At 44.6% G+C, this 19468-nt stretch overlaps 1 protein-coding gene across 2 annotated transcripts in view; it reads right to left on the bottom strand.

The window, feature by feature from the left end:
• CLU (clusterin) overlaps positions 1-19468 on the bottom strand; it is a 210684-nt gene that overhangs the window by 53131 nt on the left and 138085 nt on the right. For both annotated transcript variants that reach the window (XM_078649963.1, XM_078649961.1), the window contains exon 5: positions 12649-13081. In XM_078649963.1, coding sequence (XP_078506089.1) covers positions 12649-13081 — 433 coding nt within the window. The remainder of the gene's footprint in view (positions 1-12648; positions 13082-19468) is intronic.

Below are 19468 nucleotides of genomic sequence, written 5' to 3'. Positions count from 1 at the left end.
GGCGGTTTGAAGCTCAGTCCCGTGATGGTCAATGCTGTGATGGGCAGGCGTCCCCAGGAAAAGGATGATTTTCCTTTCTGGCTTGCCGAGAAATTTGACCAGCTGGAAGCTGTATTTCCTAATACGACTCCTGGTGAAAAACACAGGATTCTGACACTTAGTTTGCCAAAAGATTTGGCCCCTGAACTCGGTGACTGTGAGACCTGGGGTAGAACATTTGCTGCGGTCTATGCGAGGTGTTACGGCAATCCGTCTATGGCTGTCCTGCCTACGGTCCTTAAACGTGTTCAGGATGATCACGGACCAGAGGCTGCGGTTGAATTGGGTATGCGCCTGTGTGGCACCTTTGATGTGGTTTGCGATCTCATTCTTGCTAATGTCAAGGGGGATGCAGTGAACTTTCAGGTAGCTAATGCTTTGGCGGCGATTCCCGATGCCGAGAAACCCCGACAGTTAGCGAGGATTATTGTGGCGGCTTATAAGACCGTGGGTCGCAATAGTAGGGGTCTCAAGCCTTTTTCTGTTAAAGACAAAAAGCAACCCCAAGGGCAGAATTCGGAAACAGAAGTTCAGCCCAAGTCCATAAAACAAAATTGGCCTAAAAAACAAAAACAGGGAAAGCAACAGCAACAACAACAGACACAGGAATCTCGTCCTGCGTCTCCGTTACCTGCGCAAACAGAACGCGTTTATGACTTGCGCTATCGAGCGAAGATTAAATCACCTGATCGATTTCAGGTTTCTGATCAACGCTCTCCTCGTTCCTTTCAGGACTCATCGGCCTCGACGACCGGTGGTGGAGGAGGCGGCAGGGGTCGGGGTGGTCATCAAGGACGTGACCAGCCCCACCCGAAAGACGGTGCAGGAAAGCAGGAAGGCTCAATGCCGAACAGACCGCAGTTTGCCAAGAAGAAAGTCGCTGCTTTCACAGCGCATCGATATGCCACAGATAGTGAGAACGCGGCTTCGGAATCTGACATGGGCTCTGACCTTGCTGGACAGCGCGGCAGAGATTACCATAGTGAGAGAGGCCCTGCGTCCACTACTGAAGGTGACAGCGACTGATATTTATGTTGTGATAGAAACAGCTGATACGAGAGTTGCTCCTCCTGATAGACTTTATGTAATTGTCCTGTTAATCGAAGGTGACATACAACGTACCATGAAAGGGGTATTTTGGGAAAATCTTTCGTCTACGTATGACATTTTGCTTTCGGAGGCTGACTGGCCCCCACCTTTTGTGCTCGCAGCACCGCAAGGGGAGGAGGTGATCCTCCCCAGTTTCGCGCACACAGTCTCGAAGGAGCATGCGCTGCACTTTGCAGAAGAGTGGGCTAAAGCTCTGGCGCCGGCTCTGTACCGTAACCAATGTGGTTGGGATAAATTGTCCCCAAACCACGAGATTCCTTTACGGTCTCAGCCGCAGCCTCAACCTCAATATCCCATAAGGCGTGAAGCCAAGGCTTCCGTCGGGGCAATTCTTGAACAATTGGAATATCAGGGAGTGAATGAAACATGTGTGTCACCAACGTTTGGTATTGGATTACCAGCATTTAAACTCGCATTGCCGTAACTGTGCAGTACAGAATACTCACGGCTCTGCCCTAGTGGATAGTCTTGTGCGTAAGCGTTTTAAGACCACGCTTGACATTTCCAACGGTTTTTATGCCCATCGATTGGATGGTCTTAGTTCCCAATGGACTTCCTTTACATGCGGCGGTGTGCAAAAACAATTTCAGCGTTTGCCTATGGGCTATAAGAATAGTCCTGGGATTTTTACTGCCCGCATTGTCTCTCTTTTGGAGAGAATCGACCCAGATGCATGCTTGTATGTGGATGACATATATCTCTCAGACGACGAACTTTGGGAGCATCTGTGTCGAGTAAACAGCATCATTTGTAACTTTGCAGACATGGGTTACAAATGTAACTTTGCAAAATCGCACATTGCAGAGTACACAGTGTTGTTCCTGGGCTATGAGCTCAACAACAAAGGTAGAGGTTTGGCTCCTCACTTCCTGGAGAAATGCGCACAGCTGCGCGCTCCGACGACACAGAAAAAATTACAGTCTTTACTGGGTTTCTTAAATTTCGGAAGGACATACATTCCGGAATATGCCCAGCGTATCAAGCCTTTGTATGCTTTGATACAACCAACTTTTTCCAAATCATGCTGGCTGCCTGAGCACTCAGCCATTTTGCAATCCTTGCAGGCTGATCTGCTCGCTTCTAAATTCTTGCCGACTCGTGATAACCACACCAACCTGGTAATAAGAATAATCCCTGGGACGGTGGGTTTCACGTACCTTACTTTTAATGAAGGAGACACAGTACCTATTGCTTACAAGTCACACTTGTACACTTCGGCTGAAATGCGATTTTCCACTGTGGAGAAAGTTTTAACGGCTGTGCAGATGGCAATTTTTAAAGAACGTGCCCTGTCACAGGGAAAACGCATGTTGGTTGTTACCCCGTGTCCTGCCTTGGAGGCAGTTACGAAAGCCAGTGTACCAAACTCTAAAGCTTTGCACCCTCTGTGGATTCAATGGGCTGCGTCCTTGACATCTCAGGATGTCACGTTTATTTTTGACGCCACGTTACGGTCGCAGGAGTATTTACAGTATGAATTGGTTCATCCGGCTCTTTTAGCAATGCGACCTTTGGAGGATTTCCATTGCATCATTTACACTGATGGTTCGGCGCAGGTTGCGCATGGCTCTAAACACGCCTACGTTTCCGCATGCACCATTGTGGTCGGTGCCATGGTGGACGATGAGTTCAAGTCCAGGGTTGTGCACACGCAGACTCTAGGGGACTGCACCGCACAATTGGCGGAGCTTCGTGCTCTCTTACTCGCGTTAGAGTACGCAGATCCTGGTGTGACGACTCTTATTGTGAGTGATTCCTATTACTGTGTCCAGTCTTACAATGAAAACTTGTTCTATTGGATTCAAAATGAATTTCGTGATTCCAAGGGTAGCACAATAAAACATAAAATGATCTAGGTTCGAGTGGCTGAGCTCAAAGAGCAATTGCCCCTTGTGTTTGTGATTCATACTCTCGGCCATCAGCGTGTTGGAGTTCACGCTGTGGGTAACTCGCTTGCTGATGAAGCAGCGAAATCAGCGGTATCTACATACTTAGTTGCAGCAGTTACACGGTCCAAAAGTAAGATTGAAGATGACATCTTGGCGGCTGTAGCTGCCACTGAGAAGGGAGGTAAACATCCTACGGGGTTCCCTTCGAAGTACACATACCACTTAAGTCCCAATAAGGTTCCTTTTGAGAAAATTCCTGAAGTTGGAGAACGATTGATTCCCAACTCGGATCGCAGGGCTAGCTTGATTACAGCGGCGCATGAAGGTGTGGCGTCTGCGCATGCGGGCGTCTCGGCCACTGTAGCTCAATTACAACAACGTTTCTGGTGGCGGGGACTGTACAAACAGACTCATGACTATGTCCTTCAATGTGACATTTGCCAGCAGATTAAACCTTCGACTGCTCCGCGTCCGCCTCAGACACAGTTGTACATATCTAATAAACCGCTAGGTTGTGTTTATTTAGATCACTGCTGTCCTTTTTCTTCTGATACTGCGTTTAAGTACATCTTAGTAGCAGTTGATTCATGCACACGCTTTGTGTGGGTATGGCCCCATCGCATCGCTGATTCACGGACTGTCATAAGAGATTTGCGTGTCTTTGTAGGGATTTTTGCCAGTGGTACCTTCCATTCGGATCAGGGTCCGGCTTTCGCCTCTAAGGCGTATAAGGATGCCATGATTTCAATGGGGGTCCAAGTCAAGTTTTCGTCTCCCTACAGACCTGAGGGTAACAGTGTAGTGGAACGAATGAACCGTGACTTAAAGCAATCATTGACAGCTCGAGTTATAGGCACTGGCAGAAACTGGCTGGCCCACCTCAATGGCGTGCAGCGTGCTCTTAATAATCTCCCTAGAAGGTCTCTGGGTGGGCGGACCCCATACGAAATGCTCTTTGGTATCAAGATGTTTGTCCCTGACCTTGACGGTCTAGACGGAGTGGCCCGAGCCACAACCTTTGACGTAGATGAACATTTCCATGTATTACAGGATCTACAAAAGACCAGAGACAGTCTTGCAAAGGAACATTTGCCCTCCACATCGGATGATGCGTTGCAGATCCCGGAAGTTGGCTGGCTACCCCAAGTTGGAGAACTGGTTCGAGAGAAGATCGATAACAAGAAAGAATTTGGTCCTTCCTATCGAGCTCCGGTTCCTGTGCTTGGAGTGAAGGGCACAAGAACAGTCATTTTACCACCACTTCCAGGTCGTAAGGAAAACAGGTTTATCTCTATTGACAATGTCAAGATACACAGAGTGGCTGATTCTTCTTAGTATGACTCCGGCGGTCTCCTGTCCTTCGATTGTGAGAAATTCTGTTTTGGCCACTGCTTCTAATCCTATGCCTGAGGTGGCCCTTGAGATGCCTGCTGTTTCCAGTCCTTTATTAAGTACTTTACCTGTTGATCACGTTGATGAACTTGATTACACATACCCAACTGACTTATCGATGCCTGATTTGCAAACGCGTTTGGCCACGGAATCCAGATTCTCTTTTGACACAGTTTCACAAAATTCGAACAAGCCCTCACGTTTTGCTATTCATGCCACATTATTTAAAAAACATTTTTGATCCCCCATGGACATATATTTGGCTGGTACTTTTTTCAGTTTCCTTTTTCATGTCAATTGGTTTTGTGTTTTATTTTTTTCGTCTTGTCGATGGACACTATGTCGAGGAAAGAACATGCATTCGACATCTTAATGGAACTTTGTCCCCCCTTTCCTCGTCACATTCAGCACACAGACTGAAGAGAGACTTGAATTTTGTTAACATCACTGCTTGGCCTGTTCTTGATGGGATTGTGTGGGGTGCGGTTAAATTGCAAATCCATGGCCCTGCTGAAGTTGTTAATGTCCCCAATGTGCTCAGGGTAAACATGGGAGATGTAGTGAAACAAAACATACGTTCTGATGATTGGGATGTTCAGGCCGTAGAATCATTATTCTCTGATTTGAAATATTATGCTGCCTTTGATGCTGAAGATTTATACTTAGATTCTGCTACTTATGGTGATTTGTTTTGCTTCCAACATTTTGGCAACCAGTATCTGCATAAAACAAATTCCAGAAGGGGTACTGTAAATTACACACAGTGGGAACATTGCCCAGCTCCTGTACAAGGCAGTTCGGATACTTTCTTGAAAAAGTACACTTATTTCACCAACTTTAATCAGTCCAAACCTGAGTCTTTCTATTTTAAAATGACACAAAAGTCCATGTCCAAGGTTAGACTTACCGATACAAAATTATTGTATTCAAAGTCCTTTCTAGACAGGTTAGCTGTAGAGGGCTACAATCTATGGAAGGAAACCATTGACCTTAAATCGGTATGGGGTTCTAAAAATTGGCAGGTACAAGGCACTGAGGCTTTGCACCGTGCATGTCTCATCCCAAATCATATGCTGTTTTTAAATTCTACCATTTCTCAAACAACATGCTTTGGATTGGCTACTGCTAAAAAATTGAATACACCTACTGTCCCTGATTTCGAAGAATATTCTGGTTGGAATAATATTACACTGTTTTCCATTCGTGAGTTGCAAGCACTATTGCAAAATGCGTTCTTTAACATTTCCAGTTTGGACCCAAAAGGTTGGCTGATGTGGCACCGAAGTTCTGATGCATGCCAACGTCGTTTTCTGGGTTTGACTGACGGGTTTACACAAGTCAGGCCTGATCCCCGCTTTGATACTGACCATTCTGTCACGACATATTCGGTAGGCAAATTATGTCAGAATTGGCTGAAACATTCTGCCTTGGCTGCGGTTAAACTGCATCTATCCAAGCTCACTGATGATGTAGATTTAAACGATTTCATAAAGGGCCCGGCTAGTGGTAGATCAAAAAGATGGATATATGCGATTTACAATGAAATCTGGAAGACGTCACAAATTGAGGCTGCTACACGCCTTAGAGCTATTGATCAAGCTAATTTAGAAAAGGTGCTTGCAGTTGTGGATAACAGTATTAACATGCTTTCTTCCCGCATTTACAAGTTAAATAACATTGTTTCTTCTGTCGTTGATATTGTGCATGATGAAGTGTCTGTGTTATACCATGGTCAGAATCAATTGCGTTCCATTATGCAATTCGCGTGGACCCTGCGGACGCTTAAGTCTGGTAAGGTGCCTTGGTCATACATGAATGTGTCCTCCCTCTTTGCCCCTTTTAATTTGACTGACAAGCAGCGCATGCTTTCAATGCGGGATGCATCTTTTTCCATGTTACACATTGAAAGATTGGAGTCTTTGCCGTTCTCTGTGGCAGAAGCCACTGCTGCGACGTGGCTTATCCACGGGTTGATTACATTACCATTTGCTTTGTACAAATTTACAAATTGTATGCGATATATCGCGATAGGCAGATATGAACCACTAGGTAGTTCGTTTCTCCATGAGGCCTGGTCGCTTCCATTCACTTATCAATGCCTGAAAGACGAGAAAGAAGTTTATCTTAAAGGGGAGGAGTGCACAGAAACACCAGATCACTCATTAATATGTAGACACATCCAATTACACGGTTCTTGTAACCAGGACCGGCCAAATTTAGCCTGCGTTTTGAAAGGTACTCCAGTTCCCGCAATCGTTCCTACTTTTTCATTACTGGCAAAAGGCAGTTATTTACTTTTGAATAACGAGGACTGTTGTGGGTTAATTAGAGGTATCGCTTATGTGGTAACCGTATCAGAACGTGTGGTGTGTTGCAAAAACGTTCTGTATCCTCCTACACATGGGAATTCAGATGTTTCCATCTGGCCGCGAATACCAACCTTGACGGCAGAGTTCAATGGTATGAGTAGAATAAGAGCCCTTTTGTCTCAAAAAGAGGTGGCCCTGAGTTCGGCTCAAGAAATATTTGTCCTTCACATAGCTAACACGCGCACAGAAGTGCAGGCGCTATTGAATACTAATTTGCCATTGCATTTCAGCGAGCTGATTCATCAAATCTTTAATGCCTCCTCCACATCTGGCCTCACACACTTTTTTAGAAAATATTTGGAGTCATCCCTGCTTTCTTTCATTCTATATTTTCTAGCCTGTTTGGTGGATTTCCGGTTCTGCTGGCGCTGGCTGCAGGCGTTCTGGTGATATTTTGTTTTATTAAAAATGGATGCCCGTCATGTGTTAGAAGCCGCCCAGCCCCACGTAGCACTGTTTCACAACCGAATGCTTGAATACTATGGCACACTGCCGCTTGCGACTTTAAGCACGGCGTTGGATTATCGTTTTGATTTTCCTATTTCACATGTGTCCAGCCTGTGTTTCATTGCCTAAGCTGCGATTTCGACTGGGCCCTTGATTTGTGTCTCTGCAAGACGGTGTCTCCTGACGTCGATTTTAATCACCTGATGAGTCCCGTAGTTACTCACAAGTTGGTTTGTTCTGGCGAAAGGATTATGGCCTTGGCATCGATGCATGGACTAATGGGTCATTGGAACATACTCGCAGCAGCACAAGATTTCTTGGCACAAAGCTATATTGAGAACCCACCGAGTTGTCCTCTGATGATGCTAGAGGCTCCGGTGCTGGAGGAGCACGTATGTTCTTTCCCACTAATGAATTGGATGGCTGAACTGTTTTCGGGTGATGACAGTGATTTCATGCTGGAGGCTGTTGCTGCATGTTTTGCATATTCAGTCCTGTCCTGAACACCTTCGAAACTTTTGCTAATGGAATGTCCCTGATTACTAGATTTTTTTGGACCTTTTGAGTGCAAATGTTTTTTTTACACCCAGACCTATTGGCTTCAGTGATAGATTGGCAAGTTGAGAACTTTTTAATTGAACTCTATAAGGCCTTTTCACCGCTTTTTTACCAAATTAACCTAGTTCATTATTATTGAACTCTGCTTTCATGATGTGTCCCTATTCTGGTCTTATCATTCCTTATTTTGCCCGTGCTCGGATCATTGGGGGGTGTCATATAATTACTGCTTACCTATATACCGTGTTAAGTTAGCATGAGCTTATTAAAAGTTTAAACGCCATTTTTCCTTTTGCTGCTTTTGCACACGACACATAATTGTTATTTTAGCTTTCAACCTAGAAGAGAGTTGTGATTTACATGAGAATAATATGTTATTGCTCTGATATCAGCTTTGCTTGGTAAAATATGTCTGCACAGTGAGTGCTGAAGCCTCCAAGGATAACTCGACACAGTGTTGTTGTGAGGTCTGATCTTCGCACCTTCCTAGACATAACATGAATGCAGCTGCTGCCAAAATCTGGCTTTACGCGCGTTTTTTATCGCTTTGCTTAGAGCACACGATAGACATTTGATGCGGTTCGCATGCAGAGAGCTGGTGGAAGATGATGTGATCCCTTCACACCAGGATCTTGAGGTATGGGGCCGCCCTGCTAAAACCCAAAGAGACCTTCTTAGATATTAATATAATATGCTAGTTAGGGAGAGTGAGAATTAGGTGTTGTTAACCCTATTCATTTCAGCATTTTAGTATGTTGTCACCGTTTGCCTTTTATGGACTAGTAACTATGCTGATAACTTTGCTTCTGATAATATGTTTCCTTGTATTATCTAAGATACTGCGTTTGAGAAAACAGCATTAGTAAATAAATATTTCAAATGTGCACGTGTCCTCATTTACTCCACGTTCTGGTTTGAAATGATTGTATAACGAAAGAGTGTTCAGGTGTTACACGATACCTGAGGTATTCAAAGTTCATGTTCTGGTTTGTCTAAACATTGGGAGTTTGTTATGACCAATGAGACACTGTAGCTAGCTTGGTAAGGGGATTTTGGGTACTGAGGTGAGTTTTGGGTCATCCTAATTCACTGAGGTTCCAAATCTCTATGCACAGTTCTGTAGGAGAACAGAATTCCCGCTACAGTTGCTCCACTTTTTCTTCCCTTCTTTTCACTCTTTCTCCTACCTCCTTATTTATTATTACTTTTAATATATTTTTTCTTCTTGTCACTCGGTCTTACTTTTATTTATTCCTATGTTTTATTTTCACGCTTTGTGTCTTGCTCTCCACCATTGTTCCTAATTTTTATTTTGTACAATCTTCTTTTTTTACTTTTCATTCTTCGTTTTTTCTTACTCTGTTTTTATTGTGCTTCTTTCTTAACTTTCCACTTAATCACATTCTTTCTTATTTTGTCTTCACCCCGTACCTCTTTCCTAAATCTCTAGTTACACCTCTCAATTTGTCTTTTCCTCTTTCCTTCCTGCTTTTATCATATACCGTTCTTTCTATCACCTTGAATCTCTCTGTGGGTCTCTCTGTGTAGCTCTTTAAGCAACCTTCTCCCTCAACCCTCAGCTAACTCATGCTTTTTTTGGGTCTCGCCTACAGACCTCTTTGAGGTCAAAGGCTATAGGTCAGATTATTGCTTTTAATTAGCTGGCTTTCTTTTCAAACTCATTCACTTTCTCCCTATTATATGGCTTAATTTATCTTCTTATGTTTATTTCTCCCCTGGAGAGTAACTTCTTTACCATCTTTTTTAAATGGATGACTTGTGTCCTTCCACTGCTTACATTCAAGGAACTGCATTATTCTTTCATTTTCCGCATTCCATAAGAGAGCATGCGTTTTCCTGCTCTCTTCCCCTTCCTTCTGTGCTGTTTCCCTCCTCATACCACAGTTCCACCATGCTTTCCATGTTGCTTTCCCAGCTCTCAGTTCACCTGTTATGAACTTCGATCTGCAAAACCTCAGGTCTCCAAAGCTAAAGCAGCCACACAATTCAAATCAAAGGTTTTTGAGCTAGAACTGCTACTTTTCTCCATCTAAGGGCCTTTTCTGCAGTCCCCACTCTGCGCTCAGATGCAACCATGGGTTATAATACCATTAGACTCACAAGTGTCCAATATTCCTGCACTCACGTTATTTGCCTTTAACAATATTCTCCTCTATCATAGATACTTTACAATATTAGAGAACAAAGATAATGGGACAGCCATGGAAAACAACGGATCATTAACCGATAGCCATTAACATTTTAGTTCAGCACACAGGACAATCTTCATATCTTGAGTGACCACACTATGTCTTCTTGCACACCTGAAAAGTGTGAGCATTGACAAGCAAATTAGTTTTTCTCTGGAGATAGTTGCTGTTTTACTGTGGCATTATCTCTGAGTTCCCCAGGAGCTCATCTGCCACTGGAGCACTCCTTTTCATACAGAGCACTCATGTAATTTGCCAGTTGAAACATTCATTAGGTGCCAGTTCTCACAGTCCCTAATTACTACAAATGGCTATCTGCCCTCTAACTAGACCATAGATGTCTCCAAAGTAACTAGGACACTGGATCTAACATATTGCAATGTGGCTATCCGCACTCTATAGTTGCATGTGTAAGTTATCATATATGGCTAGCCTCTCTCCAATGGTACATGCATCCTTCGGGGGCGATTCCAGCGCTTTACAAATCATATACATATATACACATGTTAATATCATACTGATACCTTTATTCAGATGCTGCATAAAAAAATGCATTACTGTGTGGCTCTACCTGTTCCAATTTTTCCTGCCTACGTTAATACCACAGCACTGTTCACTCCACTGTTGTCTCATAAGTTGTTACCATTTGCCTAGCTTTTGTCGGATTAAAAAAACCTATAGCAAACATTACTACCTCATGGTTAGTAAATGTCTATTCTTATCCTGCGTAAGCAATGGACATTTCTATGTTAAGGTTACCCATCAAGTCACTGCCTGTCACAGCATTAGCCATAACTTCTCTATTTTGTTTATATACAAAGATGTATTCTGCTTACGAGCCTTCAATTTTAGTGGATGTTGTAAAATTACGAGTGTTCTTAATGATAATGAAGAGCAAAATATATGCTAAATATTAACCCTGGACAGGTGGGACACAATAGGAATCTCTACTGTTGGCGATCTCATACAAAAAGGTAAGATATTTGCCTTTAAAGAGTTACATGTTAAATATGAGTTGGCGCCTAAGGAGGTTGTTCGATACTTACAAATACGCCACGTGCTTACAACAGCCCACGTAGATTTAAACACCATTGGACACATCCCCCCTGGAGGACCGACTCCTGTCAGAATCCCTCCTGACCAAGGCCATTTCCCTTACCTACTGTAAGCTATGCAATAATTTGCTAGACCCCTGCCTTGCTCTTTGGGATAAATGGCAGGGAGACTTGGGGAACATTGAGGATGAGGATTGGCAAACCGCTCTGATGTCCCCGAGAGAAGCAGCTATAAACCACCGCTTTCGTCTCATCCAACTAAAAGTTCTACATCAGACTTACCTCACAGGGGTAACCCTGGCTAAGATAGGGACGAGACAGGATGCACTTTGCCTACGCAGCTGTAACCAGATAGCCACATTTTACCATATACTGTGGGACTGCCCCTTTATTCGTCACATATGGGAGAGGGCCACAGCCAAACTGCAAGACACGCTGGGGAAACAACTTGCTTTGACACCCTTATTGGGGATTCTGAATATCTGGGAGGCCACTTATCTCACAGACTCGGAACAACAATTTACTACCCTGGGGTACACATTGGTTAAAAGAGCCATTGCCATGAAAGGGGGGGCTGCAGATCGGCCTTTACTCATAAGATGGGTGGCGGAAATGGACAGGTGCATAGTTGCCGAAAAGGAGGTCTACAAATCTAGAGGCTGCCCCAAAAAATGGGGTCCCTGGAACGCTATTCGGGGGGAACTGTGCATCTCGCCGACAGTGGAACTAGAAATGTCTAGGGGACGAGCCACTGCACTCTAATGTCTGACTGTAATATTGTATGTAAGAATGCTAACCTCCAACTATGTAAAAGAGTGTATATTGCTGTAAATGTACAAGTGACAACTGTTATATTATCAATAAAATTATTCATCCCCCCCAAAAAAAATATTAACCTGGGGCAGACTTTACGGAGTTGCACTACACGAAACTACATGAAGTGCAAACGCTCTGGGCAGTTTCTCAACGTGAGCGGTCACGAGCATACGCGACCACTCACAACGAGAAACCTAACCCCCCCGCCAACCCCCACATTGAGAAATCTCACCGGGAGGTTTATTTTTCACGCGCGCCAACTCGATGTTGGCGAACGAGGAGAAATCTCGCCGGAAGGTGGATTTTCCTCGCGTACACTTGCCAACTTGATGTTGGCGATCGCAAACGAGGAAAAATCTCACCGGGAGGTGGATTTTCCTCGCTTGCACTCGCCAACTTGACGTTGGTGAATGCGAGCGAGGAAAAAAGTCCACTGCGCGTAGCAGAGTTTTTCAGAACTCTGCGAGCTCCGCATAATGCGGAGTGTGGGAAGCTCCGCGAGCGGAGTTCACCGCCCAGGGTTACTAAATATAGGATTTGCTGAATATAGGAATTTAGAAAACAACAGCATTCATGGCGTCTTAATAAATTCATTACAACATTATATGCATTAAACTTTATCAAAGAGCTACCCTCTGTCCAGACTTGCACGCATGTAGCATTGTTCTTCTATTGTTAACCTCACTCCAATGTTATATGCATTTGTTTTTGTGAAAGTCGTGAATATTCATATCTGTAGCCATCACTGTCTCTCACACTGTACCTGAAGAAGAATTTTGCTCTTCTTGCATTTCTGTTTCATGCTCCACCAAACGACGAGTTCTCTCCAACATCCGTTGATGCTCCTTAAAGAGATCCTGAAATGACCTATGGGCACTGTGCTGAAACACACTTGACCTGTCACCAAGGTGACCTCTTGAAGAGAAGGGTAAGTCGAAACTGGGGAAGGCAATTGGGTTCCTCAAGTTCTCCCATAAGCGCCCAGTGAAAGGAAAGCTTAAGAGAGGTTGCATCTGGCCAAAGACCTTCATACTGTTGTGAAAGATTCTGTCAACAGCATCCTGCATAGTTTCGAAGTCTTCTTCAAGCTCCTCCAGCTTCTCCTTCTGCTCCTCTTCTTTGTCTTCCAGGTCGTCTATTTTGTCTTCATTTAAAAATAGAGAAATGGGAGATGCATGGTCCAAGTATTGCTGAAACTAAAACCCAAGACAAAAAGGATCAGTTGGACACAGAACACCCAAAAGTAAATGGGCATGGAACATAACATCACTTGAACATTTGTAATCGAACATTAACTGCGTACTTTTCATCTAAATCCCGATTTAATCTCAAGGCCATAATGACCAATTGAGTCTGTATAATCCAACCTTAATCGAAGAAATTGAATCTAACATAACTTACCTTGTCATTACACACCAGCTGAATGTCTTATTCAACATCAACTAATGTAACATCAATTCACAAAACTGCCAGGAGTAGTGGAAGTGACTTTAAGCACACTTGAGCCCACATGACATCAAGGATTTGACCCTTTTGTCCCATCAGTTTGCTATCAACAGCTCCTATTTCCCACTGAGGGCCTAGTGAAGGGCAAGCTGAAGGAACTAAAGCGAGCAAAATAGTTTTTTTAGAGCCTTCTACATGTTCTCTTCGTGCTGCGGCCTTTATGACCCATGAGAACAAAAGTAGCATGACAAATGCCATGGGCATCCATGCAGGTTATTCATTATTAGATGAACATATACTACAACATCATCTTAGTCTGAATGGTCTTACATCGGCTGGGCATGTTTTTTCAATATATTTGTGGTTGTCATATGAACTGAAGTTATTTATACTTCAAAGCTGGACTACTGAAATCTTGAAATTGCTTAACCCAGTTATTTGCTGGTTATGAACGTCATTGGATGGTTGGAGGGGGAGATATAGTTCACATCATTTGGGGACTCGCGTGTGAGTGAATGTTAGTGACTGTTCGTGAATCAGTTAATATATAGAAACACAAAAGTGATGTGTGAAATGCTTGCAAATGTCTCTGCTGACCTCCAAATGATCCCCTAAGTAGCAATATGTTCTGAAGACCACATATTTTATTGGTGCATCGAATATTTAAAGGTCTGCAGGATGGTATATTTCTTATGTGAATAGCAGTGTTCTGCCTTCATCGGTGTTTGTAGTGCAATGTGCATGTGACTGATTTGAGTCTGCGGAAATGTAAATCTGGTGACAAACAAGAACTGAAAAATCGAAAAGCTTCGGCTTTGATAAAGGGCATAAACTGACAGAAAATGTGAACGACACAAAAAGAAGTGATATCAACATTACAGTCTCACATATATGTAGAGAAACAATACAAACACAAATGCTTATCGAAGCGACACTACAGGTATACACCATAGACACCGATACTTGGCAAATCTAAGCAAACTGTCCAAGCCTGGCAGTTCATCCCTCAGATATATCTGTAATTTGGAATGAATATTGGGACACAAATGAAAATATATGTTATGTTATGTTATGTTATACTGGGGTTTTATATAGCGCACGGCTACTCAAAGAGTGTCCCGGCGCTTTGTTTTGTAAACTATCTACAACACAACAGATAAAAACAGAAAGGAAACCGACGGAGCTCAGGGAAAAAAACTAAGAGGTAAAAAGCCAAGTTTTGAGCCCCTTCCTAAAGGCCAACAAGTTTGGAATACTGCGCAGGGCCATTGGCAGCTTATTCCACAATTGGGGCGCCAGTAGTCTAAAAGAACGGCCACCAATGCGTGCCCTCTTCACACGAGGTACTGCCACAAGAAACAGGGATTCTGACCTCAGCGACCTGACTGGATGGTAGAAAGTCAGTCTTTTTTGGAAATATTTTGCCCCGGAGGCATACAGGGCTTTGTGCGCCAGAGTCAGAATCTTAAAAATTATCCGTTTCCGGACAGGCAGCCAGTGCAGTGCCTCCAGGAGACCCGAGGCTCTAGCACGGCGAGATAGTCCAAAGATGGCCCGAGCTGCAGAGTTCTGGACCACCTGTAACCGTTGAAGCAGATATTCCGGCAGGCCGAGATAGAGAGCGTTAGCATAATCAATTCTCGAGCCAATTATCGCCTGCACAGTGATCTTCCTGTGTTCCTGCGATAACAGAGGGAGGAACTTGCGCAACATCCGGAGCAGGCCGAAACAGGTGCCCGTGAGACCAATTACCTGTGAGCGCAATGTGAGGCCGTTGTCAATCTTAATCCCAAGGTTTTTCACCACCTGGGATGAACTTGCTGGTGGAAACATGTTCTCAGGCCACCACACTTTCCAGTCCGGATCCGAACTGCACCCGAAAAAAAGGACCTCAGATTTATCCGAGTTGCACTTGAGGCTATGATGTTGAAACCACTGAAATACAGCCTCAAGGCAACCCTGGATCCTACCTCCATCGAAATCCGCACCTCTCTCACAGGTGAAGAGGAGCTGGGTGTCATCAGCGTAGGAAACGATCTGAGCCCCGAAAGACTCCGCCAGAGCCGCCAGAGGGGTCATGAAGATGTTGAATAGAGTTGGGCTCAATACTGAGCCCTGGGGAACCCCGACACCCAGTGGCGACATCTCGGCGGAGCAGGCGGAGGCCCAGACCGTTTGTCGACGGCCTGCCAGGAATGATCGAAACCACTGGAGCACCGTCCCCCCGAGACCAATCTCTGAGAGTCTTGCAAGGAGGCCCTCATGGGGGACGGTGTCAAAGGCCGCCGACAGATCTAACAACACCAGCATCGCCCTGCCACCCGAGTCCAGCACCTCCTTGATCGCCTCCGAAACTTCCAGGAGGGCAGTCTCGGTGCTAAGATTGGTGCGGAAACCCGATTGAGTGGGGTGCAGTAGACCATGGGACTCCAGATAGTCGGCCAGCACCTTGTGCACATGCTTTTCAATGATCTTCGCGAAAGCAGGCAAGAGCGAAATAGGCCTGTAGTTTGCTAACACCTCCACATCCAAACCTGGTTTTTTGAGCAGGGGGATGATCATTGCCTGCTTCCAGGACTGGGGAACCACACCCTGTACAAGAGAGCGATTCAACAGAGGGTTCACATATGGATTAATGATAGCTGCCATTTTTGCCACAAACTTGGCAGGGCAAGCGTCCCGGGGAGAGCCTGATTTGAGACAGGCCATCAGATCAAATGAGGCGGTCATAGAGAGAGAGGGAAAAGTTGACAGGGCCACATCTGCACTAGGCAGGGTGGCAGCAACATTCTCCACCCAGCAGGCCGCCTCGGGTCCCTGCACAGGGAAAGAGTCTTGGATCGATTGGATCTTAGAGGTGAAGAAATCCGCGATCGCTCTGACCCAAGGGGCAGGAGGGGGGGTCTGCGTCGGTGCACTCCGTGAGGTCGTAAACTCTCGCACAATGGCAAAAAGCTCCTTACAGGAATTGGAGGCCGCTTCGATTTTACTCGCGAAGTAAGCCTTCTTGGCAGAAAGGATATCTCGATGGTAAACTTTCGCCAAGGACCTGTAAGCAAGCTTCGCTGACGGGTCGTATTTCGCGCGCCATGCTCTTTCCGCAACCTTACATTGTCGACGTGAAGCCGCCAACGCTTCCGTAAACCATGGGGCGGATGCACCTTTATCAGGTTGGCGCGAAGGCCTCAGAGGGGCAAGATCATTTAACCTTTCTGAGAGCCAGGTCTGAAAGCGCCCCACATCCTCATCTAAATTCCCCATCGGGGCATAGGGATGGTCCGCGCACGACTGTGCCAGTAGTTCCGGAGTGACCCGGTGAAATCCCCTAAATCCCTGGGAGGCTTGCCGCGGGGCACCAGAGGGCTTCCTGACTTCCAAAAGAAGGAATTTAACCAACCTATGGTCAGACCACAGCACCTGAATAGGAGCAAGCATCTCTATAGGGGTCGTAGAGAAAGTCAGGTCCAGAGTGTGTCCTTTCTCATGAGTCGGCCCGACGTAATAAGGCACCAGGCCCAGAGGGGCTGTAACATCCAGCATTTTAATAGCGTCGGCATCTGTTTCCACGTCCATATGGACGTTAAAATCCCCGGCAACTAAACAATGCTCTGACGTAAGTAGCAACGATGAAGCTACCGACTGGAGCTCTTCAAAAAAGGAGCCCGTGGGCCCTGGGGGTCGATAAACCAAGAGGCCTTTCACGGATTGGTGTGGTGAAAGAACAATGGAAAAAGCGAGGGATTCACAATCCTTAATCGCTTCGGAGGGAATGATGATGCAAGTGGCACTTTTGTTTACTATCAATGCCACCCCACCTCCGCGCCCCTTCAGTCTATCCTGCCTGAAGATATTGTAATCAGGCGGGATAGCTGTGGCAATATCTGGGTTGGATGACTCGCCGAGCCATGTCTCGGTGAGCATCAGAAACAATGGTTTCTCCGATTCCAACAGGTCAAAGATATCAAGAGCGTGCCGGCCGAGAGATCGAGTATTAAGCAGTAGGCAAGTATGTTTAACACTAACTGCCTCCTTCTGCAGAGCGCCGACCAGATGTTTCTGAGGGCGCCAACCACACTCCGGGCAGCACCTCTTACCCCTGTGACGTGCGGGAAATACCGTACGACAGGAGCCAAAGGTCTGTCGCCAGGAGCGAAGCTCCAGGCCCGAGTAATGAAGCATAATGCACCGCTATACAAACACAGTGCACACAATAGGCCAGTCCTACCCGTCGCCCCGGAAGCCTCCGGAACGCTGACGGGCGCAGACGGGCAGGACTCTATATATACTCCCTAAAATATTCCTTAATTTATGATTTGTAAATCTGCTAGATACAGTAGTAAGCCAGATCGTCTAATATGAATTATTTGTTGTTTAATTCCCTAAACTGATAAAGTAAGTCAACGGGTCACATTTCCTGCTGCTGAAATATCTGTCCAGCACAGCTTGAATCGCAGCAGCATAAACATATTCTGATGAAGTTGGATAAAACTAATATATGACATTGACAGCACATTGGATGCATAAGCATTGCCTGTAAGAACATGTGTATTACTCAGTATTTTTATTCTGCTTGGAAAGCAATTTGCATACCATTTTTTGTTAAACTAAAATACTGTTTGTGTTCACAGTAACGCACTCCATTTATCATTTTGTTATTTTCTCAATACAACATTTCATCACTTTCTAGGATTCAGAATTTTTCATTTGTCTGTTATGATTATATTGACAAACCAAGATATTCAAATCTGACTGTTAACCCTTATTTCTTTCCCCATATTGGCTTTCACTTTTCTAAGTATCATATCATGACTGTCAGGTACGCCAGGTTAGAAAATTGCTAAAAGCCATAGTGAGAAACTGGGTTGTTGGTTCAATTGGGGTTACTCCTGTTCAAGCAAAAGCCACAATCCTTGTCAGGGTGAACCGCAAAAGGTCACTAAATTAACCTGTGCTTAACCATCTGCTAGTTTCGCACAAAAGCAGTCATGCTTAACTTAGATGCAATGGGTAAAGTATTTATAGCACACATACAGTGATAAAGTGAACACACAGCACAAGAAAAATCCCACACCAATTTAGTAAATTAGAGTATATTTCAATAAACGGTTTGACACCAAAATGACAAAATCCAATTAGTAGAACCAGAGTTAAGAATTTTTTAAGTTTAATATAAAAAGGAATGCCTAAAAGATCTAAGGGTCAACCCCGGACATCAAGGGTTTCCCAGGGGGTGGGGGGAGGGGTAGTTTAGGGCACTGGGGTAAGGTGGGGTTGGGGCTAGGGAAAAATAAAAAAAATTCCTAATTTTTTTGCCTGTTTTTTTAGTCTTATTATTAAGAAAGATATGTCTAGAGAGGTAACGATGCAGTCATTGTCGGTCTGTGTCGAACTTCTATTTTGGTGTGGCATTTTGGTGGTTGTACTTGACTCTCATGGGTAGTCTGAAAATTCTCTCCTGGAATGTTAATGGCCTCCGCACTAGATCTAGAGCTGATAAGATCTAGCAATATCTACGTGATTCAGATGCGCAGGTCATTATCCTCCAGGAGACACATATGACTGAAATCGAAATGCTATCGCTTGTTAAGAGGAATAGATGGATCGATTTCTCTGTATCAACCACGCAAGCTATGAATATTAGAGGGGTGACAATTATTTTTAAGAGACCATTGAAAGCAAGGTTGGTTTTTCATTTGGTAGACCCTGGTGGTAGGTGGGTTATCACCACGGTAATTATTGCTGGGGCGCAAATTACAATTTTGAGTTATTACGGGCCCAATCAAGACGACCCTTCGGTGTTGGAGTCTATCTTCTCACACTTATTGTCCTTCCCTGAACCAACCATCTTGGCGGGGGACTTCAATATAGTGTTGGATTCTTCTTTGGATAAGACTCCTAGTAGTAGGCCTCAAGTCCACTTTAAGACCAGGGCTTTTTTGCTTAATAGCATGAAGCAATATGGATACATAGATATTTGGAGAATGAGGTCGGAATCGTTGCAGGGTATCTCTTTTAGCAACCATAAATATTATCACCAGTCCAGAATAGACTTCATATTAATTAGTCATGTTCTTGCAGATTCCGTTAAGAGTATTCACTATCTCCCGTCCCATTTATCTGACCATTCTGCAGTATTT

This window comes from Lissotriton helveticus, chromosome 6 (genome assembly GCF_964261635.1).
Source record: "Lissotriton helveticus chromosome 6, aLisHel1.1, whole genome shotgun sequence".
NCBI lineage: Eukaryota > Metazoa > Chordata > Amphibia > Caudata > Salamandridae > Lissotriton > Lissotriton helveticus.
This window is presented reverse-complemented; position numbering and strand designations above follow the sequence as displayed.